The sequence below is a fragment of the Lactuca sativa genome, chromosome 3 (genome assembly GCF_002870075.4).
Source record: "Lactuca sativa cultivar Salinas chromosome 3, Lsat_Salinas_v11, whole genome shotgun sequence".
Classification (NCBI taxonomy): Eukaryota; Viridiplantae; Streptophyta; class Magnoliopsida; order Asterales; family Asteraceae; genus Lactuca; species Lactuca sativa.
In genome coordinates, this window is record NC_056625.2 from 16,254,871 (window position 1) to 16,279,109 (window position 24,239).

The 24,239-nt window shown below is 33.9% G+C and overlaps 4 protein-coding genes across 4 annotated transcripts; 3 read left to right on the plus strand and 1 right to left on the minus strand.

The window, feature by feature from the left end:
* Positions 1–6,824: 6,824 nt before the first annotated feature.
* LOC111894287 (origin of replication complex subunit 4) lies at positions 6,825–10,813 on the plus strand. Its single transcript, XM_023890367.3, has 16 exons — positions 6,825–7,055; positions 7,218–7,308; positions 7,401–7,457; positions 7,601–7,648; positions 8,189–8,239; positions 8,334–8,377; positions 8,629–8,692; positions 8,850–8,936; positions 9,094–9,185; positions 9,309–9,390; positions 9,533–9,618; positions 9,711–9,820; positions 9,891–9,983; positions 10,067–10,137; positions 10,227–10,367; positions 10,532–10,813. Exons 1-16 carry the CDS (start codon positions 6,940–6,942, stop codon positions 10,565–10,567), a joined length of 1,269 nt encoding a protein of 422 aa, XP_023746135.1. The 5' UTR covers positions 6,825–6,939; the 3' UTR covers positions 10,568–10,813.
* Positions 10,814–13,674: 2,861 nt separating this feature from the next.
* Positions 13,675–15,599, plus strand: LOC111894264 (GDSL esterase/lipase At4g10955). The gene is made up of 3 exons (XM_023890339.3): positions 13,675–13,909; positions 14,287–14,396; positions 14,492–15,599. Exons 2-3 carry the CDS (start codon positions 14,332–14,334, stop codon positions 15,444–15,446), a joined length of 1,020 nt encoding a protein of 339 aa, XP_023746107.1. The 5' UTR covers positions 13,675–13,909; positions 14,287–14,331; the 3' UTR covers positions 15,447–15,599.
* Positions 15,600–15,774: 175 nt separating this feature from the next.
* LOC111894263 (putative receptor-like protein kinase At3g47110) lies at positions 15,775–19,043 on the minus strand. Its single transcript, XM_023890338.3, has 2 exons — positions 16,354–19,043; positions 15,775–16,274 (listed from the first exon to the last, which is right to left on the minus strand). Exons 1-2 carry the CDS (start codon positions 18,998–19,000, stop codon positions 15,949–15,951), a joined length of 2,973 nt encoding a protein of 990 aa, XP_023746106.1. The 5' UTR covers positions 19,001–19,043; the 3' UTR covers positions 15,775–15,948.
* Positions 19,044–23,083: 4,040 nt separating this feature from the next.
* On the plus strand, positions 23,084–23,827 carry LOC111894296 (uncharacterized). The gene has a single exon (XM_023890374.1). It carries the CDS (start codon positions 23,084–23,086, stop codon positions 23,825–23,827), a length of 744 nt encoding a protein of 247 aa, XP_023746142.1.
* The last annotated feature ends 412 nt before the right edge of the window (positions 23,828–24,239 follow it).

Below are 24,239 nucleotides of genomic sequence, written 5' to 3' on the forward strand. Positions count from 1 at the left end.
TTTTTTTTGGGCTTTATAGGGCACAATGTGAGTTTTTTGGTCTAAAAAGTCACTAAACCGACTATTACAAGTTGACATAGACTAAAATAGCAGGTCATATCATAATTTAGGGTCCCATAAAGCCCCTAAAAAACTTTAGGGACTCAACGGATAAACCTAGAAAGTTCGCAGGACATTTGTATCATTTTTCCAAAAAATAATCATGACCACGGTAACACCAATTAATAAAAGCAAATACATATGCAAAAGAATCTAAAATCACTAATCGAATCGGAAGTAACTAATATAATAACAAATATTTAATTAGAACCCACAAATTAATGAGTTCACTAATAAGTTAATTAGTACCCACAATCAAAAATCCGAAAATTAGAAAACTCGAACTCTTCTTTCCACAGACTCGATTGTAAAGACAGAGGCGGTTTTAGGGTGGGTCCATAGTGGCACTGACAACCACTGACTTTTCCTCGAATGTAGTGCAAATTTTTTCGAAGTTTTTATTTTTTCTACTATCGTCCAACCCCTGACTTTTCCGTGACATCTCTACTGTGAAATCCTGATTCCTGCATCCACCCATGTGTAGAGACTTGATATCTAACAAAAAGGATTGTTGTTAGAAGCAATCCCATACACCCTCTAAATCTTAATACCTCCGACTACTTTTGTTATATTTTGAGTGGTAAATAGTGCATTTTGCATTGTGCTTTATTATTATTACTATTTTATTTTGGGTATTTGTTATAATGATTTTATGCTGGGTTTGATTTAATGGGTTTAAAAGAGTTGAATTTTTTGGAACGTCGAGACATGTTGAAGCCAATCAATTTAATTGTTGGATTTTGTTTAGTTCCTTATATTGCAATGATTCAACAAATTCACTCTAATTTTGAAAACAATAAGCAAATGTATTACATTAATTGTTGAAGTTTCAAGTTTGTTGAAAAAGTGAATACATAATTACACATTTTGGGCCCGTTTGGTGGGTTGAATTAAATGGAAGAGAATAACACTATAATTTTTGGAAGGTATTTGGCTTAACCTAGAACAAGAAGTGAAGAGAACTTGACCAAGTCAATGGGATCCTCCTTAATAAATGAAAATGATTTTGCCACATGTCATCTTCTAATACACTCTTGCCACATGTCATTATGTAAGATATTTAAATTACTTAAATTTTACATGTCATTATGTGGATTTTTATTTCTTTATTAATCAAAAATTATAATTCCATTAATTAATACTTCTATTATTATATATGTAAAATATTTATTGTATTAAATGTGTAAATCAATACTATAATTATTAAAGATATTTTATTTCCGTAAATTTCATTTTTTTCAAATTCAAATAAACTTATTGTTTAATCTTTTATAACATTTTGTTTTAATCAACCCGTATAATATACGGGTTACACAACTAGTAATTCATTAAAAAAAATAATCCCGCCCATATAGGTAGAACTGAGATGATTTCTTTTATAGTCGAAACTATCCCTCTTCTAAACGTATCTCCAACCTCCCTCTCCAAATTTCTGGCTATACATACCTGATAAATGATTATCTTCTTCAGATAATCATTCCAACCAATTTCGATTCTTATCAGCCATTTGACAATTCTCATCAGTGCATTCGACTTCATCATCCTAAGGTACGTTTTTTTCCTACACTTCATCTCTACTTACGTGATCGATTTCGATTTTCCTTCTCTACTTATTGACATGCATCTGTTAGTTAGTTGATTTCTTGATAATCAATTTATTGCGTTCTTGATTTCTAGATGTATGACTTCTTGATAAAGATTTCTGGTTTCTTAGATTTCTTGACAAATGAGAAATTCTTAGTTAGTAGTAATGGATATATGTATGTTACAATTTTTTTTTTCTTTTGATTTCTTAAGATGATTTTAGCTTCTGTTAAAAACCAGACCTTCATTCATTTGTTTCATTGTTTATACCCATTTTTCTTTTTCTCATTACCTTATAATCAAATATGAGCAAGTTTGATTTTAAAAACATTTTTTTGCCCCTGTTGCTACTCATGTTATCAATCAATGTCCTTGTTGATTCAATAAACGAAGATGGTGTTTTGCTGCCCAGTTTGGTACCTGTCAAATTTATGTTGTTATTGCCCACTTCATGTTGTAGATACTTAATTTCGGACGACAATGCCCCTGAGTTTCTTTCACCTATTAGTTCAAAGATTTATTTAATTGTTAGGTTGCTCTTGGTTGGTGGTAGTGAAAGCATGTTGTTATTGGAAGAAGACAATTGAAGTTTGTTATTTTCTATTCAAAATTATGGATTTTGGAAACCATTTGGGTTTAGAACTTTGTTAATTTTGAAGTAATTTCAATTATATGGTATTAGAACTTGTTTTAATATAATTTTTTTTTTATATATTTGTTAATTTTGAAGTTATGTATGTTAAATAGAGTCATTATTGATATTTTTTGTAAAAGGGTAATATGGTCAATTTAGCATCTTGTTCCTTCCAATTCTATTGTTACCACAAAAAATCAAAGGGTTTGTTCTGTTTTGTTTAGTCTTAGCAAATGCTATACAAATTATTTGTAATGTCCAGTCCGATTTTGTTCCATCCGGTTCATCTACAAAACACTACCTTTAGTTTGTTGTTTGAAACGAATTTGACTAGATTTTACCTAAGTTTTATACTCTAAAATAATCGAGATAGATCCACTCCGTTATTTTTAAAATCGGATCGAATTCTTTATAAGTTTATATATATAGGTATAGATATAGCAATCTATCTAATAAGATGGGCCTAACAGGTAGGTTATGAAGCCCACAACTACATTATACCCCCGGTCTTACAATACAACTTATACCTGCAAACATTTTCCCGCCATTTTCCTCTGTCACCGCCCATTATATATTTTTCACACAGGATAAATTCTGGTTATTTGGTCTTCTTGATACCCAACAAAATCTGGCTAAAGCTGTTGGACTTTGAGAGTCGGGGGCACCAGACTTAAGTTGAAAACAAATTAATCCCACTTTGGGGTTTAATTGTTAACTTTCAACAACATCTTCTTTTCTTTTATGTCGTTCCTTTTTAGTTTTGTCAAACCATAAAGACTTAAAACCCTAGAACGTAATCAGTGTTCCGTCTCCCTTCAGCTACTCAAGAAAACCATAAAATATGAAAAATCGAATGGAAGAAACTTGAAATTGAAGCGCATGATTCGACCTACAGGCTACAACTCAAAATCAAGCTTCGAGAGATCAGGTTAGTCATATGATTGACGCTTCATAAAAATGTTTAATATAATTTCTGATTGAGGTTTTCTTTATGAATTCTTAATGTATTAATGTTGGGGAATGGTTGAAGAATACTAGGTTAGAAATTATGACTTACTGTAAAAAATAATCGTCAATTATCCACTACGCTTGAAATTGATCAGGTCATTAATATCAATTATCAAATCTGTTTTAAATAGCTGCATAAAAGTGATTTGGAAGGTTATTTTGGTAGATTGATGACAAGCTTGTGTAATTTATAAAAGGGTAAAATGATGTAATTTGTAAAGGGTAAAATGGGAACTCTCATTCCTTGGAGAGATGGAATGAAAAACATGCTAGCTAATGGAATGACATTCCTCCGTTCATGATTCTTTCTTTACCAGTTTATCAACAATGCAATAATATATTTTGATTGAATTGGAATGAAATAATGCTTTCCTTTCCTTTCCCGTTTATCACCTTAGCTTAATTAATAGCTTCTATTTTGGAGTTTTAGATATAATGCTTATTAATGTTAGATTATCTTTAGAGTCTTTACAAGCTTCAAAAAACTATTTATTTTAAATATCAATTCTTTGGTTCAAAGAAAAGAACCGAATCATGAAATATTGGGTGTTGTTAATCGCACCCTATAAATTTAAGTCAAACTGAATGAAATAATCATTACCTATGAATAACAGTTAAAATCATATAATATATTACTAGTCCTTTACTTTTATATTGATTTTTATTTTCCTCCCTTTCAAAACTGAAAACTTCAAATTAATATAAGTTGTTTAACGAATACAATTAATATTATATTTATGGTTCTTTATTTATACATTATTTTTTGTTTTACTCATTTTGATATATATATATATATATATATATATATATATATATATATATATATATATATATATATATATATGGGAAACTTTTATATTGATTTTTATTTTCATCCCTTTCAAAACTGAAAACTTCAAATTAATATAAGTTGTTTAACGAATACAATTAATATTATATTTATGGTTCTTTATTTATACATTATTTTTTGTTTTACTCATTTTGATATAAAAATAATTACTTTTATATTGATTTTTATTTTCCTCCCTTTCAAAACTGAAAACTTTAAATTAATATAAGTTGTTTAACGAATACAATTAATATTATATTTATGGTTCTTTATTTATACATTATTTTTTGTTTTATTCATTTTGATATAAAAATAATTATATATATATATATATATATATATATATATATATATATATATATATATATATATATATATATATAGGAAAAGTGAATATACCCTTAAGGGTATATAAGCTTAGGTACCCAAACTCACAATACTACGTCGTTTTGTATTATATATAGGTTGTAATTGTCCAATGTTCTTATAATTTAACTTCTAACTTGATTTAGTTCCAAAATGTTTATAAATATCACATTTATATTCCTCTTACAAAATTTTCATTTTTAATAATAATATATACAGCTTAGTGGGTGTTTGGCAAAAAGATGTGATGTAAGTGAAAGTTCGAAAATTTTGAAAGTAAATCAAGTCTGGGGTTAAAGTTTAAGAACTTATAATGAATATATCAAACAAAACTACGTATTATGGTAGGTTTGGGTACCTATGCTTATATACTCTTAAAGGTATATTCACTTTTTTTTTTCTCTCTCTCTTTCTCTCTCTCTCTCTCTATCTCTCTCTCTCTCTCTCTCTCTCTCTATATATATATATATATATATATATATATATATATATATATATATATATATATATATATATATATATATATATATATATATATATATATAAAGCATAATCATTATATCTTGAATTTTAAGAGGTATAAGTTACAAAGCTTGTTATACAAATCAATTATGTATAAATAAATCATTAATACTTGCCAAAAATATAAAGTTCTGAATAATGAATGGTATTAATAAATTCAAATAGTAGAAAAATGAAGTAATGTGTATAGATTAATTATATTTCTTAAATTAGACATCGTTATTCATTAATCACATCAATAATATAAGTAGACAAGATAAATATAATGTCTAAAAAATAAATGTCTTATTTAAAAATGGTCATATTTTTATTACTTAATAACTACTAATAAAATTTAATAATTATTTCCCACAAAAAACTATTCATCAGAAGAGCTACTTGTCGCCGCTGCTTTGCGTGGGCACACATATAGTATTTCACAACTTGAAATCATGCTCAACTCCAAAAATGGTTTCAAAATGAGCTAAAAAGACACTAAACTTTCATAGAAGGAGATCTAAGAAACAATAGATCAAGGTAAAGATTTTTTTTTACCTCTAAATGGTTGCTACCACGGCCCATAATTGGGCCTTAGGTAATTAATGGGAATTTGGGCTTCTGGATTGTTGGATTACGCCTTGCCTTTGGGCCAATTTATGAAAAAAAGTAAAAAGGTATTTTACCTTAGTTTGGACACTTAGTGTGGGTCGGATCCGATTATTGATGGGTGTTTATCTTATGATTGATATCATGAGGATTCTTGCGGGCTAGCGTTCAGTGATTCTTTTTGTGAGATTCGGCAGTGCGATGTGAATTTTCTTCACTGTACTTTTGGGGTCGAGGCACCAAGGCTAGTGTCACACCCCCAAACCAGAACGGCGTAATCGTTCGAGGGCGGATGACTTCATGTAGTATCGTAACAATTGAAAATTAATCAAAAATTTATAAATCTAATTTTAATCCTACAAAAAAAGTGATTAATCGGCAATTAGGTCCGATTGAGTTCGTTAGGGCGGATTAGGTCCGACTTTGACCTGTGTTGACCAAACCCGATTAAGTCCGATTAATTCCGACTTTGACCTGTATTGACCAAACCCGATTATAGTGACCGATTAGCAATAAATCTCATCGATGGAGGTCCGATTAGCGATTAATCGGCCGATTAGACTGATTTCTGCAACATTGATATATATATATATATATATATATATATATATATATATATATATATATATATATATATATATATATATATAGAGAGAGAGAGAGAGAGAGAGAGAGAGAGAGAGAGAGAGAGAGATGTGCATTTGAAATCATACTGATTTTGTGTGATATGAGGATGTGATCCTAGCCACTCATCTTGAAATAAGAAAATTAAAAAACAAACATTCATAGGGTAATCATTCATTTTTAAAAGCAAACAAGATACGTCGACATGTTTTCAGATTTTTAGGTTCGGTTAAATCAAACATCAAATAAAAATTCAACTTTTTAAAATGATAATTTAGTAAAATCTCATGAGTACTTTTACCAACTTTTTTTAAATATTTTAATTTTTTTATTTGCGATGTTTTGTAATTGAGTTTTTTTAATATGTTTAATATCATATTAATGTAATTTTTTGAATAGCAAAAATAAAAAAAACAAAAAATTAAGTTGTAAGGGTTGATATTGTAATTATTGTAAATAAGAAGGATAAAATGAAAAATAAAAAACAAGTCAATGTAAAGTAGACGTGACGCATGGATTTGTGGTTTGACTGTGATCAGAATAGGCTATAATTTGATTTTAGGTGTGCGAATAAAATTCCCCTGAAATATTGTTTAAAATAATTTTGACCTGACCCTTTGTTTGATACTTTGGTGCCCCCAACATATCTCCGCCACTGGTTGTAGTCCACAGTAGAGAAAAGTCGCCGATGAGCCCAATGGATCGGGGAACAGCAGAGGAAGCGCTAGTCCTTCTTCGTAGAAGACTATGTGATGCCAATTTCATCTTCTCCCTCTTCTCCGATTCTCCCGATAGCAACTACAGGTTTGGTTGATGGCTATTTGAATTTTCTATATATATCTTCCAATTATATACATGTGGATACTATAATCTCTCTCTCTCTCTCTCTCTCTCTCTCTCTCTCTCTCTCTCTCTTTTTTTCCTGGGCCTCCATTGTGACGTATTTAATCTCTGAACAAATTTCAGCAAGTTGAAATTTATCGTATCAAGTTCGGTAACTGAGGCCTGTAACAATTCGATTCTGCTTCTGGGTCCTCGAGGATGCGGCAAAATTGCGGTATAATACCCAGAGAAAGTTTCTCTGTGTTAACTACTTGGATTTTTTTTTTTGTAGTATTTACTGTGATTTTTCATTGATTATGGAATTAGGTGTTGGATCTTGTTCTAGAGGATTTGCTGAAAGAATATCCTGAAATGATCTCAGTGGTATATATATGTTTTTTATCCATTCAACACATTTTGTTTTCGTCTATTAGTTCTGATACTCACTACCTGTTGGTTGTTTTAGGTCTAACTAATTTCAGGCACAATGATTAAAGTCTAATTAGCTTGTTGTGTGATTGTTGTAGATTAAACTAAATGGGCTTTTGCACTGTGATGATAATTGTGCTCTAAAGGTGAAATTTCCAAATTCATTTTCCTTTTACCTTTGAAGTTATATTCTCCCCTTGTTGCTTTATGTCTTCCCAAAAATGCTTTTTATTTGTGACATATAATTTAGGATGAGATGGATAAACAAGTACTTTAAGAACATGATAAGCGACTTAATGGCCTCCCCTCACTCTTATGTTGTCTATCTGTTCTACACACAACATCTCTAAAGGAACACCATAAGTTTTAATCCTCACACAATCCTCTTTCAAGTAGAAGTAAACTCAACAAAAGAAGGTGATGAGTTGTTGTGATATGATCTTTTCCATGTACTTGTTCATATACTCTATATATGCCAAGCTTCAATATTTTATCAAATTGTTTATGATCATGGGATATGGTAATCCACAACAAATATTCATAGGATCATGATTCAGAAACTCTTCACTCTACATAGGTGTTTACGTAGTGTATAATACTCCATTTGTTATGTCTCATGTCTTCAATGTAATTTGTCTTTTTCTCAGTTTTTTTCTTGATTTGAGTTTAATTCATGCCCATTTCAGGAAATTGCTAGACAATTATGTATTGAGCATGAACTGATGTTTTCCAAAATGGTACAACCCCTACCCCTGGTTCATCTACAAATAAAATGATACGTATTCTAAACAGAATTAAGTAGGAGTTGTTCACCTTGTGATTGTATTGCAGGCATCATTTGATGATAATTCTCAGTTCATGATTGCCATGTTGAGGTCAGTGTCTATCTATTTTCACATTCCTCATATGACTAATTTCTTTAAATGTGTATTCCCCCGTCCTATGAAAATTGTAAACCTTATTTTGTCATCATTAGAGAGCATTTAAGACTCATGATTTATATTCATGCATATGTGCATATTGAGATTTTCATGGGATGGAGGGAGTAGTTTTGTTAACTTGTAAGTTTCAGTTGGGTAGCAAAGTGTTCTACTGTTCTCTATTTGATTATGATTTCCATTACTAGAGAATGTGGATTAGCTCACAAGACAGTGATCTTCATATTGGATGAGTTTGACCTATTTGCTCAGGTAATTCTGATTGTATGTATTGTTATCTTTCATCCTCAAAGTGTGATATTTCTTGTTTTTCAGCTACTCCTTTTGTCCTATATTTTACTAGTTCCCAAAACAAGTATATCTGATGCACTTTAGACTTATTTATGCCTATGAGTCTGATTCATTGCAGGGTAAGCAAAGATTACTCTATAGCTTGTTAGATGCAATGCAGTCTGTAACTTCTCAAGCTGTTGTCATTGGTGTGAGTTGTAGATTGGTACGTTACAAACTTTACTCCATTAAAACAAAATTTTTTGATCATTAAGAATAAGATTTTGAAAAGTTTAAAGTTAGTTTTTTTAAATACTGTAGTAAATATGACAAGTTGATCGAGACATTTCATCAAACACTTTGTGTGCATCCATACCATACAGGATGCTGATCAGTTATTGGAAAAAAGAGTAAGATCTCGATTCTCACATCGGAAACTACTGTTTCATCCTCCCCCAAAGGATGATTTACAGAGGTGATCATTACACTTGTTGCTTTATCATTCAATCATTAGCATTTATTATTATTTTATTAGGTTGGGAGTTTGATAAAGTTACAAAAAAGTCTTTGCTTTGATGCTTTTGTGTTCAACATGCAGACTGCTCAAACACATTCTACTATTGCCAACAGATTCAAGCCTTCCTCATGACTACATAACAGAGTTTAATTCAAAAATTTCAGTATCCTTTTATATATATATATATATATATATATATATATATATATATATATATTATTCATTCTCTTTTCATGGGACATGATACTTAAAAGAACAATGAGATTTTCACAAGCGTATGAGATTCCTTGACGTGTGTGTTACAGAACATATTAGCAGATAAGAGATTCATGGAAGTCATTGATAAGTTGTCAGATTCCGATTCCACCTTCAGTAATTTCATCAGATTTCTGTAAGTGTATTATTCTGAAACGCTACATATTGCTATATGATTTTCTTCCAAAACTTGTGAAATTATCTCTGTTTTTTTTTTTTTAAATTTAGGTTTTCAGCTGTAAGTTTGATGGATTTGAAATCTGGTTTCATGACACTCGACAACTTCAAATCTGCACTTTCAAGCATCCAACGACAGCCAAAGTTGGATTGCTTAAAAGGTATGATTTCATATCTTTTCTCATTCCCTTTTCATTTCTAGATTTAAGAGAGTTGTTTTTTTGGTTGCAGATTGCTCAATTCTGGAATTTTATTTAATGGTTTGCATGAGGAGGTTGGAAACCAAAGGACAGGAGCTGTATAACTTCAATTCTGTAATGAATGGTGAGCAGCCTGCAGTTTGTTTTGTCCTCTAATATTGTTTTTGCAAACTCTTACATGATAAATCCTGCTCATCCTCATGGCAGAATACAAAAGTGTACATGATTCCTACCAGTTACAGACACATGATTACCATTCACGTAGTGTATGCTTAAGGGTGAGTTTCATCTTCTTTTTTTTTTTTTTTTTCTTATAATAATAATATTAGTTTTTAAAAGGTATTTTATGGAATGAAAAAATGTGCAGGCTTTTGAGCACCTTGTTGATCGACAGTTAATCGAGTTTGCAGATAGAGGACACAATCAGACTATCGAGTTTCGTGCAGTGAAGCTTTTAATTTCCTCCTTTGAACTTCATCAAGGATTGAAATCAAATCGCTTGTTACCAGTAAGTTATTTATCAATTTCATTTTGTGGGACATGTGATTATGGACTGTGTTCTTTAATACATATAAGATGAGATGAATATGAGCTATATGTGGGATTTGTTGTTTGAATTAGAAGATGCCATGGTAACTAAAGTAGAGTTTGGCTTATGAATGAATTGTGCAGGTAATCCTTCAGAAACTAATGGAATCAAAAAACTAAAGATTGGAATGACTTGATGAAATGGAAGACATCAAATTACCTTTTTTTAACACATGTTTATGCCTTTGACTTCTATTGTTGTATAAACTGGAATGGTGGTTTCCCTTGCAGCTTGCTAAGATTGGTATGTAGGAGTGATTGAAACTATTACACTTGGTTTGGCTTGGCTTGGCTACTGTTTTGGAATTGTACAAGTGAATGTTCATTTTATTTATTGAAATGGAATGAAAATTACATTATAACTCATCTTTATTTGAGGAAGTCTTTAAGTTTACAATTCATTTGTAATTAGAAATTTTATTTTCTAAGTAACTAGAAATGCATTATTGATTATAATTTCATAATCTTTTATTATGGTAAATATTTATTTTTGATAAAATTTCATTAATAATATATAAAATACAGGCAAAAAATTGATAGCATTTACCTATAATATACAAAGTAAACAAAATGGCTCGTGGTTTTTAATTTTTTGCAAGGTTTGTTCCCTGTACATATAAAACATCTATTTTATCTTTTTTTTAATACTTTTGATTTTTTTCTAATATTTATTTGTTTTATAATTTTTATCGAAATTTTAATTAGCCCTGATAAATGTGTGGTATCTCACTCCCCATCGAGCCATGTCTTTTATATCGGCCTTCCTCTTCGTCAACTAGAGATCACCATCTGTTTACCATTGTATCAAAAAATACCATTATGTACAAAAAATACAATCAAAGTTAAAGTTTTGTTCAAATCTCACCTGGGGTGAAAAATGTTAGCTGTAAAAAATTAATTAACGGAAAATAAAAGATTACATAGCATTAGGAACGTCTTACGTGGATTAAGAGATACAAATCAATTGTCTTTTGACTTGATTGGATGGCACAAAGCTGTCAAGGGTTGGATCGATCAACCATCCTCTAGTGAAATCAATTTTTACAGCCGATCGATTTATGACCAAATTTCCCCTGTTTGGGGGTTCTGTTGCAATTATGACCAAATTGCCCCTGTTGTTACTTCCCAGTACTATTACTTAAGATTGATTGTCCCTGTATTGATTTGAGAGGTTCGATGCAATAAATTAAAATAGAATTCTATTTCTTGTATATTACTTTTTCACATTGTCAAATGTTTGAAAGTAGAGGTCTGTGGTTTTTGAGATGCCAGAATGGCTTAATATAAAGTTCTGAATAAAAAATTAAAGCAACAACAGTTGAGAGTACAATTATGCCATTTTGTGAAGTCCCTTTATTGAATGGTTTAGTATAAAAAGTTTTGAGTTCAAAGTATAATTAATTATGGCCTTTTGTGATGCACCTTATTAAGCTCAGCAATGGTGCTGCCAAGAATATGGTTGTTGCTGTTGCTAAACAGCTTCTTTCTTACTTTATGATGTATAGGTAGGAAGAACATGACGGGTTAAAAGCTATAATTGAATATATTGTGCAATGTAAATTGAGAATACGAGAGTACATATATTGATCAAAGTACAATAAGTTAATATAAAAATGAAAATTTGTCCATTTTATTGAATTTGATCTGCTAATATGGTTGTATCATCAAGCTCATCTAACTGTCCAATAGCAATTTTCCTCAAGATTCTTCTCACACCTTTTGTTTTTGGAAGACCAGGTGCCCAATAGATCTTGTTAGGGGCTGCAAATGCTCCAATCTGATTGCACAAAACTCAAACTTAGACCAACATAACACAAACTTATTACCTGCAGCTATCAACACTAAAACTTGTTTCTTATCTTTCATGATCCCCATAAAGACTCCTAAATGCCTCTGTCAATGACTTTTTTAACACATGAATACCACTACATCTTCTTGTTATCACTTCAATGTAATTTGAGAATTCCAGAGTATAAATATATATATTGTTCATAGTACAATAGCTTAATATAAATTAAAAATAAAAAAATGAGAATTATGCCCTTTTGTCCTATTTTGTCACAGAAATGTAATTCAATTGTGCCATTTTCTCCACTGTGTGGCCATTTTACCCCTAAATGTTAAGGCAATGTACTTTATAGTTTTGTACCTTTATTTAAAATACATCACAGCAGGTACTTTACATTTATAAACTAATTAATCCTACATACAGCAGGTACTTTACATTTATAAAACAAATTATGCCATTTTCTCGTCATACTATAATAATCCATGTGAGATTGTCAAAACAATCCATGTAAGCTAATTTGGCAATTATGCCCTTTTGACGACTTTGTCCCATTTTTCTGCTAAATCTACGTGTATATCAACCATAACAAAGTAATTGCATATTGTAAAATTGACAGTTACACCCTTTTGTCCGGTTTTTCTAAACTGAATTCTGATTTTGACTCATCATGCCATATTTTGTAGGTAAGGCTGATATATGTTGTGAAATTGAGCAAAATGAGAAAAACAAGTCGAGATGGTGACGAAGGGTAGTGTGAGAGAAACAAGTCGAACAATTGTGCTTTTTGTCTTGAAATTTTTGAGCTTGAGCTTGAGCTGGGGTTGAACCATTTACATGGAGAAACGTTGAAGAAGTCGATCTGATTAATTAAGAAGGCCGTATGATAAAGCTTAGTTAAACATACCAAGCCATCAAAGTAGACGAGAGGAAGAATGATGGAGACTAAAAAAAGAATATCTATTCTAATAAAAGAATAGTTTTATTCTCCTTTTAACATGTATCACCTTATTAAGCTTCCTAATTAATGCATATTGTATTCCCCATTTGCCATGTGTCATTCTATTCCTCCTAATTAATGCATGCCACTTGTCAACATATTGATTATTTATTTCAAATTTCAAAATTTAAAATTTTCACCCTAATTAAATTAAATTAATGACAATAGAATAAAAATTAATACAAATTATAAATTGATATATTTCACATATTTATTTAAATCAATGGCTATAATTTTATATAACTAGAAAAATCTCTTATATAATAAAATATTTAAAATAATTGATTAATAATTTTAAGTTTTTCCTATAAAAGTTTGATAAATTTTGTAACCGTGGTTTCACGGGTTATAAACCGTTTCGTTCATAAATAAAGCCCTAATTCCATTTAGTCAAGAGGAGTAAGCCAATTCAGCCATGTCACCACCCACCCTTATGTCATGTCACTCACATTTAAGCCAGCATTTAACCTCCGAACATTCTTACCTATAAGTCATTTTCCAAGGACTCATATCACCACCGACACCGACAGACGCCAACAGCACCACTACTTTGAAAACAACCCTGCACTTCCCTCCTCCATTTTTCACCGGAGGTGGATCTCCATAGATGCCGTCAACATTCAAACTCATTCCACAACAAAAAGGTTTGACGCTATGCCCGGACCTCCTCCCGTAGGTACATTTTCTTCCACTTCAGTTTTCCTTCTAAATCTATAACCTAATTACTCCATATTCCTTTGTTTCTGATGATGCATTCATGATTTTCTTATTTCGCTTCTAATATCATATCCTCCACAATCGAAACGGGCCTTGAATTCAACTCTACTTCATTACCTTAATTTCTCGTTTTCACATATTTGAAGGGTTGTTTGGTTCCTAGGTTCCTAAATCCTTCTGAATTATGATTCTGTATTGCATCGTAGAATCATAATAATATATGAATTTGGGGTTCTTTATAGTCTTTTGACCATTTGGCAATCTCTCTACATTGTCTGTGTCCGATTTCGCCCAATGCGTGCCTATTTGTCTCTTCTTTATGATGTTTCTGTATAGGTTTGTGTTAATCAAGAACATACCACAAAGGAGAGCATAGATCTGATGATGGCTCCAGAAAGGGATAATTTTGAGGTTTCAGGCCCCTTACATTTGACTACTATTGACTGGTACCACTTTTTCCTTTAACCGAAGACATTTAATCGAACACCTTCTTCTGCTTAATCCTTGAAATAGTAGTAAACATGTTGCTCTGATGATTCAGGACCGATGTGGATCACCGAAGGTCCGTCGCTGCATCCATGGTTCAAGGCGTTTACGTCATGCAGCGTGACCTCCAGGAAAACCGTCAAGGATCAGAGGCTCTCGCTCCTCCATGGTGGAACTTCTTCCATTTCGAGTTACACAGTCATCTCATAGACGATGCTGATTCTTCCATCTTTGGTGCGATCTACAAATCCAAACCCAACCCATCATCAACACCCTCAACCCCATCTCATATCATAGCTTTCAGAGGCACAGTAACCAAAGGCGATGCATTCTCTCGAGACCTGCAACTCGATCTCCACTTTGTCCAAAACGTGTTACATCAGTCATCAAGATTCCAAATCGCCATTCAAGCTGTGAGAAACTTGGTCGCTTCCGGTAATCAAAACTTCTGGTTAACCGGTCATTCTCTCGGATCCGCCATGGCCATGCTTGCGGGGAAGAACATGGTAAAAAACGGGATTTTCCTGGAATCACATCTTTTCAACCCGCCATTTGTTTCGGCTCCAATCGAGAACATCAAGAACAAGAAAGTGAAACATGGGCTCAGAATCGCTAGCAGTTTTGTGACAGCTGGACTTGCTGTTGCAGTGAAGATTAAAAACAACAATCAACAAAGAAACATTCCGTTTGCTGATTTGGCAGCGTGGGTCCCGTGTTTGTATGTGAATCCAGGGGATCATATCTGCTCGGAGTATATCGGGTATTTTAGACATCGGAGAAAGATGGAGAAGATGGGTGTGGGAGTGGTAGAACGGTTGGCATCACAGCATTCGATTGGGGGGATTTTCATGGATGCAATTGGGAAGGAATCACATGATCCGCTTCACCTTCTTCCCTCTGCAAATTTAACAGTGAACTTGAGTCGTGCACGTGATTTGAAGGAAGCTCATGGGGTTCACCAGTGGTGGAGGCATGATCAGCAGCTGGAATCCAGAACCTACAGAGGTTAATTATGGGGAATGTTTTGACTATTTCTGGTCAAACATATAGCATATTCTATATGGTATTTGGAGTGACCTTTGTATAGTTTGATAATGGATGTGCACAAATTGCTACTTAAAGCATTGAACAACTGGTTATTAATGTAAGCCCGTTTTGAATTTTTTTTGGGAGGGAACAACTGGTTAAGATAAAAGCAGCTAGTGTTGGGAGGTTTAATTACCAACTTTTTTTTTTTTTTTTTTAAACTTAATTATTCAAAGATTTTAAATTCCTAATATGCACTTCCCAGCAAAATAAAGGCTTAGTGTAGGGCATGTTTGTTCCTTGAAGACAAAATTAAACCCACCACCCTGTGTATCTACATTCGCACCATTATGAGTATGATTACAATAACACAAATTTAACACAATCGATGCCAACAAAAGTTATAACACATATGACATGACACTAGCTAAACCGTTTTAGGTGGCACCAGTGCAGTGAAGGTTGAACTAGTTAGGGTAGCTGGTTTTAAGCATTAGCGAGGGCATGCAGCTCATGAATAACAGTCCCAATATGCAATCGATTTTGTGGAGACTCAGAAGAACATTGCACTCCGATTTTCACCAATGAAATCAAACACGCTTGGTTGACAATGACATCATCATTTAGAAGCATCGGATCCACAATCTGAAGCACAAAACCATCAGCCAAAGCTTTCCTAGCATAAGAATGCAGGTTTAGCCCTTGTTCAAATATTGGATCAACCGGTTTTTTTCCTGCCAACATCTCTAACATTAAGATTCCATAGCTATACATGTCCCCGCTGGTGCAGACTTCATTTCCAACTCCATATTCTGCAACTTACGTAGAATTAATATTACCTGTATACATAGTAAAAAGTGACAAATGGATTAGAATTACAAAAAACATTACCTGGAGGTGCATACCCAATAGTTCCTCTCATAATGCTTGAGCTACTAGTCTTGTGTGGATTGGAAAGTTGTTCAAGTGAAAGAATTTTCGCCAGTCCAAAGTCTCCAACATGAGCAACCATATCAGCATCCAATAAAATATTGCTCGGCTTCAAATCACAATGCACAACAGTGTTTCCACAGTGGTAATGTAGATAATCAAGAGCATAAGCAACGTCTTTGGCAATGCTTATTCTTTGAGACAAGTCTAGTTGATGATCATGAGGATGCAACCAACTCTCGAGACTCCCATTTGGCATGAAATCATATATTAAAGCTTTGAAATCATTGCCATGGAAATCGAGACTTGAGCAAATAGTTATGACCTTCACGAGGTTACGATGACGAATATTTCTCAAGGCCTCACACTCGGCTACAAAACTCTTGGAACTTCCTCTTCGTTGGAGGTTTATTACTTTGATGGCCACAGTGGGGCCAATGCCATGTTCATCTTCATCAACAACTCCTCTGTAAACCGAACCGAAGCTACCTGTACCAATCAGATTTTCCAAAGAGAACCCTTGGGTTGCTTTGAAAAGCCTTTCATATGAAATCTTGTCAAAAGATTCAGTCACTACTGATTCTGATTCTGACGTTTTCTTCTTACAAAAATACAACAGGAGAAATGACACCAGAGCTAGACTTGCAACGACGGAAGATGGTACTGAAATCGCTAGAATAACACCAAGAGAAAGTTTTTTGCTTTTTTGGTAGTAATTGCTAATATTTGTGCAGTTGGGTAGGTGAAGCTCAGGTATTCCCCCGCAAAGTCTATGGTTCCCAATGACTGATATTGCACTTGCGTTGGCAAAGACACCCTTAACATATACCTCCCCCTCGAAATCATTATATGAAACATCTAGATACTTCAAAGCAATCTGTTGCAAATATGCTGGAACATGTCCCGAAAAGTTATTTCGTGATAGGTTAACATATTCGAGGCCCTTCAGAGAGCTCAACCTTTCCGGCATCGATCCGTGAAAGAAATTGCTGGAAAGATCTAGGACTTGAAGGCTGATGCAGCTGCTTAAACTACCAGGAAGTTCACCCGATAAATGATTTTCAGACAAATAAAGTATTCCCAAGTTCTTCAGGTGCTCAATCTCTTGTGGAAGCACTCCGGATAGATTGTTTTGGCTAAGATCAAGACCAACTGAAAGTGAAGACAATTGGAATAGCTCCTTGGGTATACTCCCTCTGAGGTTATTTCCGTCAAGTGATAGAAGCAGCAACCTTTTGCATGCCCCAATCGTCGAGGGTATAGCACCCTCCAATTTGTTTCTACTTAACGTAATTTTGGTTACAGATGACATGTTTCCTATAGATCGAGGAATGATCCCAGAGAAACTGTTAGCATCTAGATCTAGTTCTCCCACGTTGCCAAGATTGCCAATGCTTTTAGGAATCATGCCTGTGAAGTTATTTTCGGGTAGAGAGAGTAGAATTAGGCTAAACAAATTGCCTATAGATGAAGGAAGGGTTCCTGAGATATAGCTTGATTCGATCATTAGGTACCTTAGTTTCGTCAAGTTCCCAAGTGAATCCGGTAGCACCCTTCTTATCTGCACTTCCACAATTTGCAATACTTCCAAATCACTGCAATTAGACAAAGAATCAAAATGTTTCATGCCACCAAGACCGACATTAGTTCCACTTCCACCAAGAGTTAACCACCTAAGATATCGGAGTTTTCCAAAATCAGCAGCTACTTCCCCCTTGAAATTGTTACTCAAAACATCAAAGCTTCGCAGCTCCGAACAGTTTGATATTGAGGATGGAAGGTATCCATTGAAATGATTGTATGAGAATTCTAGTCTCTGGAGATGGGGTTGACTCACACATAAGTTGGAGGGTAGACTGCCAACAAGTTGGTTTTCTGGAAAATTTAAAAGTTGTAACTTGGAAAGGTTAAATAAGAAGGATGGAAAGACTCCAACGAGGCCCATTTCTCCAAGGCCTAATTTTCGCAAGTTTTTCAACTGATTGAAGGAATCTGGAATGCTCCCTCCTAATGGACAATACGAAAGAGAGAGTTGCTCGAGAGATGTGAGATTGCCAATGGATGCTGGAATCCCACCTGTTAAGTTATTCTTGCCAAATCCTAACGCTTTGATCATCCCCAGAGAACTAAAAACGTTTGGAATTTTGCCAGACAGCATGTTGAAAGATAAGTCCAAGTACCACAGTTTTGAGCAACTTGATATGTTAGCCGGGATTTCTTCGGTGAATGAATTGTTAGCAAGGGATAATACTCGTAATCTATGTAAGCGGCCTATTTCAGGAGGGATGCCTCCATGAAGTTGGTTGTTTGCAAACATAATATACCTTAGGAAGCTGAGGTTTCCAACATAAGGAGATAAAGTACCTACTAAACCCCAGTTGGATATATTCAAGCTTGTGACTCTTTGGTGGCGACGACCACATGTCACTCCTCGCCATTCACAAAAAGGAAGAGAATCATTCCAAGATATCAAAAAACCTTGACTGTCGTCTGTAATCTTGGATTTGATTGCCAGTAATGCCAGATGATCTTCAGAGACAACTTCATTCGTTTGTATGAGAAGCGCAACAAGACAGACCGCTAGTTTCAGCAAGTATGAGAAGCACATAATTGCGAGAGAGAGAGAGAGAGAGAGAGAGAGAGAGAGAGAGAGAGAGAGAGAGAGAGAGAGAGAGAGAGAGAGAGAGAGAGCTACAACTTCATCTATTTATAGGAATTAATATAAAACAGTTCATTAAAGAAACAAGATCTTACCATTTATTTTTAATTAATTACAAAAAATAAAGATTTACAAAGATTCCAACACGGGTTTTAATCGCCGAATCCTAGAAATAAACTTGTTCTATTCATCTTAATTCTAATTCATTAGGTTTTTAAAAAGCTTTGATTGATCAAGCATATATACCGTAAAATCAAGAAATATAAAGATTTTAAGAGTAATACGAGTTTGGTTAATTCTTGGTTTGCTTAGTTTTAAGAGCATCGATCGTAAACAAATTATGCAAGTTATGACTCAATCAGTGACACTAGAGTCTGATTTCACCAAATATGAGAAAGACATTTCTAGTTTCTACTTTCTAGGAAACATCATAGTTGCTAAACGACTTTCTAAACCCAAAGACTGGTTAGAAGACTTGTGTTGATGCCATTTTCAAAGTCAACTTAAAAAGCTTTCATGTCTAATTCATATCGATGATAGCTTTCTTTGTTGGGCACTACTTGGTGCCGTGTAATCATCGGTTTAGTTCTCTCGTCTTTTTATTTTTAATAATTACATATAAAATATCTTAGTTATCATCATACAACGAGTGGGATGACATCATACAACGAGTGGGATGACAAACAAACAACAAACTGTGTTGTTAAGCCTTTTTGTATGGTAAAACTAATTCTTTTGAATATTACATCCATAGATCTAGTGGATATAACATTGTTATGCATGATCTGTTGTAGTCTATTAAAAAGCTTCACCGCATCTTGTGCGAGAAAATCAAACATATCAAATGCAAATGATATGAACACATGTTGATTTTCTGATATGGACATATTTAGTTATAAAATCCATTCATTATCTTAATACTTTATGTTGTTTTTGTCTAAAATAATGAACAAAAGGTGCATAATTAGTTTAAAATTTCATTTTCAGCAACAAAGACATGCTCTGAAGAAAAAGGAAGCGGACCTAGCAATTAGAAGCTTGGAAATTGGATTTTGAAGCAAGAAGGCAAAATTGAAGAAGAACTTGGCGAGTTTGTTCACCAACTCGATGAGTTGCTATGAAGATTCCCGACATAATAGTGCCTTGCCGTACACACGATTTAAGTAAAAAACTCGGCGAGTTGGGTCATAAAACTCGACGAGTTGAGCTGTTTTTAAGAATCTATATATAGATCGTTTTCACTCGAAACTCTAATGTTGGCTGAAGACTTTTAGTCAGAGACATTCTCAAGAAGCTTTGGAACTCAGTATTTGACTAGAGGCTACTTTTGAAGAGATCAAAGGCATTTAACCATTACTTTTCTCTTAATTCTTTGTGGGAATCATGTTTGCAACATTGAATTTCGTTTTTATGTTTTTATTTGTTGAAGTTATGGGCTAAAACTCCATATTTCTGTTTAGACTAGACGATCTTATGAATATGGTTTAATAAGTGGCTTTGGATTATGTTGATTTGGTTATTTATTTTGTTAAGCTTGTTAAAAGATCCTCATGTGTTAATGATAATTATTTTATGTTAATGACTAAGTTTATTGAGTTGTATAAACATCTGCTTGATTACTTGAATCTTATGGTTTTGTGAAAACAAGATTGTATGCCTAGTGTTGTGAACATAACCTAGGGTTAACTAGAAAATAAGTAAATTAATGTGCGAGAATGTGTGATGACCAACCATATATGAGTTAATTGAATCAACCAATTTAATTAAGTAGTATTACAAGTCTTACTTGATTCGAACTGAACTCTAGGAAACTTGTTAGTTTAATCACTTGATCATTGCTTGAATTAACTTGTTTGCTAAAGGATTAGTAATATGAACCTGACCCTAATCATATTAGAAACCGGTAACCAATGGCATATTAATCTATTTGCCACGAAATCAACCATAGGAATAAGTGAATTGAATCTAAACGGAAGTCTCTTTAATCTTATTGAATCTATTTGTCGTTTGCTTCTCTTTTAGCCGTTAATTGTTCTTTGCTAAGTGTTTGGTAATTGCTTAAGTTTCTAGTCTTGCAAAACTAGAGAAAAATCCATTTTTAATAATTGTTTTATTTAGATAATATTAGTATTAATTTTAATTGTTTACCGTTCCTTATGTTCTATACCCTACGTGCCTACACTAAACTGCTAATCGATAGGTACACTGCCTTCCATGTGTTTGTTTTTGTGTTAAGTTAGTAGGATTAAAACTAGTACATTCCACACGTATCAAGTTTTTGGTGCCGTTTCCGGGGAACGGTTTTAAATAGGTAATTTTATTTGCTAGTGTTATCGATCCTTTGTGTGAGATTTATCTCACATAAAGTTACTAGTTTTTCTATTTTAAATTTTCGTTATTAATTTTTTTTTTCTGATTTTGTGTTGAACTTGTTGAGTGCATACTTGAACTCGACGAGTTGAGTCGCGTTTCTAGTTTCGTTTTTGTTCTTTTTACGTGTGATTTTTGTTTTGTTTCAGGAAGTTTATGACCAGAAACTCCAGTTCTACATTAGTAACACCTATGGAGGATCCGGAATCGATTATTTGCAAAAATAAGGACAAAGCAATCAGAGAATCAAGTGGTCAAGAGAAAATTCAAGACGATAAGATGTCAGATTTTGAATCTGAAACACCCAAATTTGAAGAAGAAAGTGAACTTGAGCCAAAAGAAGAAATGGAAAACATTGCAGACATACCCATGGGCGAATACAAAAGGAGGATGCATGATGATACCGGGCTAGGACTCGTGCAACCCGCAAATCCTGCAACAACCAATTTCGAGCTGAAAGGTCACATACTCGCCCAACTGAAGGATATTCCATTCTACGGGAAGGATCACGAAGACGCATACAAACGTATCGACGAGGTCAACGACATAGCCAACTACTTTAACATACCGAATGTGCCTCGCAAGACAGTTCTACTTCGAATGCTACCAGTTACATTCAAGGGAGCCGTAAAAGATTGGCTAAAATCACCTCCTCCAGGGTCTATAATGACATGGCAAAAGATGCATGAAGAATTTATAGATCAGTTCTGCCTGCTATCCAAAGTAGCGAAATTGAAGAAGGCGATTGCCAACTTTGAACAATTGGGAGGAGAGTCACTCTATGAGGCGTGGGAAAGATACAAAGGCTTGTTGAGTAACTGCCATCAAAATGACCTAAACGTTCAACAAGAAGTCTCCATCTTTTATGATGGAGTGAATGTTACAACTAGGCAGTTACTTGACTCCCAAGGACCACTCACAAAGAAGGCACCCAAGGTGATAAAAGAGTTGATTGAAGAATTTTCTAAGCATTCTAGAGAATATCATAACCCGAGACATGACTCAACTCGAGGAACAATAAACTCAGTTTCGGATGACATGGAGACAATGATGGCCAAGTTGGAAAGTATGGATCGTAGGATGACAAAGATGGACCAATCCATCCACTCCATCCGAGTGGGTTATGATAATTGTTGCGAGCCTCACCATACTAAAGATTGTGACCTTTACGAGAATGGGAACCGGAAAGTTCAAGTTTGTTATTCAAGCGGGGATATTTATGATGAAGATTGGCGAAAACCTAAAAAGGAATGGCTACCATATGATGATTACAAGAAGGCTAAGGAGGAAAAATATAGGCAAAGACACGAGGGTTTTTATCAAATAGAAGAGTCGGTTCAAGAAAAGAAGATGGATTTTGAAGAGATGATTACACGATTTGAATCCGCATCCGAGAAGAGGCACAATGAAACCAATGCGGCAATACAAGAGCAACAAGCAATGATAAAAGAGCAGAAAGCATTGATGAGGAATCAACAAGCTTCGATCCTTAATATTAAAAAGCAACTAGGGAAACTTGCAAGGTAAATCAATGAGCGGTCACCGGGTAGATTTCCGAGCAACACCGAGCAAAACCTGAGAGTGGCTCATGTAAATGCAATAACAACAAAGTTTGGGAAAATTTTCACTCTTATGACACCAATCCAGAATGAAGAATCAAAAATGGTGCAGGAAGTGAAGAAAGAAAACTATGAATCGCAAACAGACGACAAAACCCGACGAGTTCAGGAAAAGAACTCAACGAGTTTTACATCTGATGAGAAAAAGAATCCTCCATTAAAACCGTACCAACCTCCCTCTCCATTCCTAGGTCGAGCCATACAAGATAGGAAAAATGAAGAATATGAGAAGTTTCTAGAGCACATCAAGACCCTCCAAGTTAATATTCCATTTATTGAGGCAATAGCTCAAATGCCAAAGTATGAAAGATTCCTCAAAGAACTCCTCAATAATAGAATGAAGATTGAGGGAGTATCAGAAGTTGTTTTAAACGATAATTGTTCAACTGCTATGATGAACATACTACCGAAGAAGATGGGGGACCTGGGGAGCTTCACTTTGCCATGTCAATTCCGGAATTTGGCTACATTTTACGCATTGGCCGACTCGGGAGCTAGTGTGAATATTATGCCATATTCATTCTTCAAAAAGTTAAACCTTCCGGAACCAAAACCCATTCATATGGCAATTCATCTAGCTAACAAGACGGTGACATATCTAAGGGGAATATGCAAAGATCTTCTGGTCAAAGTTGACAAATCAGTGTTCCCTACTGATTTTATAATCTTAGATATGGAAGAGGACCACCGAGTCCCGATTATCCTTGGGAGACCGTTTCTAAACACCGCCTGTGTTATCGTTGAGTGGGGGATGATTCTGTCACATTTGGAGTCGATCAAGCGGTAAAATGTGTGTGGGGGTGAGGGGAGGGGGAGATGGTAATATGTTTTGATTTGATAAACTATGGCTAAAGTAAAATGGAGGTGGGACAACATTTTTGCGTTGTGACGACATGTACAAATGGGAAGCTATTGAAAATATACTCGTAGCCACAACAAGTTAATGATATTTGTATAAATAACAAGGTCGTTTTGGATTACATATAAGATGTTATTTAAACATAAAATGACAAAAGAAGAAAGATAAGGGACTAGTTTATTAACTTATCTTCTTATGGTGAGGTAATTAGAAAGGTAGTAAAGTCATGAGGTTAACACCATGTTCCCGAGTTTCATTTAAAGGAAAGAAAAGAAAAGAAGAGGAATATGAAGAGAAAAGAAAGGAAAGGAAAAGAAAGCAAAATGTATTATTTTGTTCC

Bases quoted from the DNA above. Each gene is read 5' to 3' on its own strand.
- LOC111894287 (XM_023890367.3), top strand. From the start codon at position 6,940: ATGAGCCCAATGGATCGGGGAACAGCAGAGGAAGCGCTAGTCCTTCTT. The intron at 7,458-7,600 runs GTATATATATGT...TGATTGTTGTAG, and splicing joins ATCCTGAAATGATCTCAGTG to ATTAAACTAAATGGGCTTTT. The intron at 10,138-10,226 runs GTGAGTTTCATC...AAAAATGTGCAG, and splicing joins CACGTAGTGTATGCTTAAGG to GCTTTTGAGCACCTTGTTGA.
- LOC111894264 (XM_023890339.3), top strand. From the start codon at position 14,332: ATGATGGCTCCAGAAAGGGATAATTTTGAGGTTTCAGGCCCCTTACAT. The intron at 14,397-14,491 runs GTACCACTTTTT...CTGATGATTCAG, and splicing joins CATTTGACTACTATTGACTG to GACCGATGTGGATCACCGAA.
- LOC111894263 (XM_023890338.3), bottom strand. From the start codon at position 19,000: ATGTGCTTCTCATACTTGCTGAAACTAGCGGTCTGTCTTGTTGCGCTT. The intron at 16,275-16,353 runs GTAATGTTTTTT...CGTAAGTTGCAG, and splicing joins TATTGGGTATGCACCTCCAG to AATATGGAGTTGGAAATGAA.
- LOC111894296 (XM_023890374.1), top strand. From the start codon at position 23,084: ATGGTGCAGGAAGTGAAGAAAGAAAACTATGAATCGCAAACAGACGAC.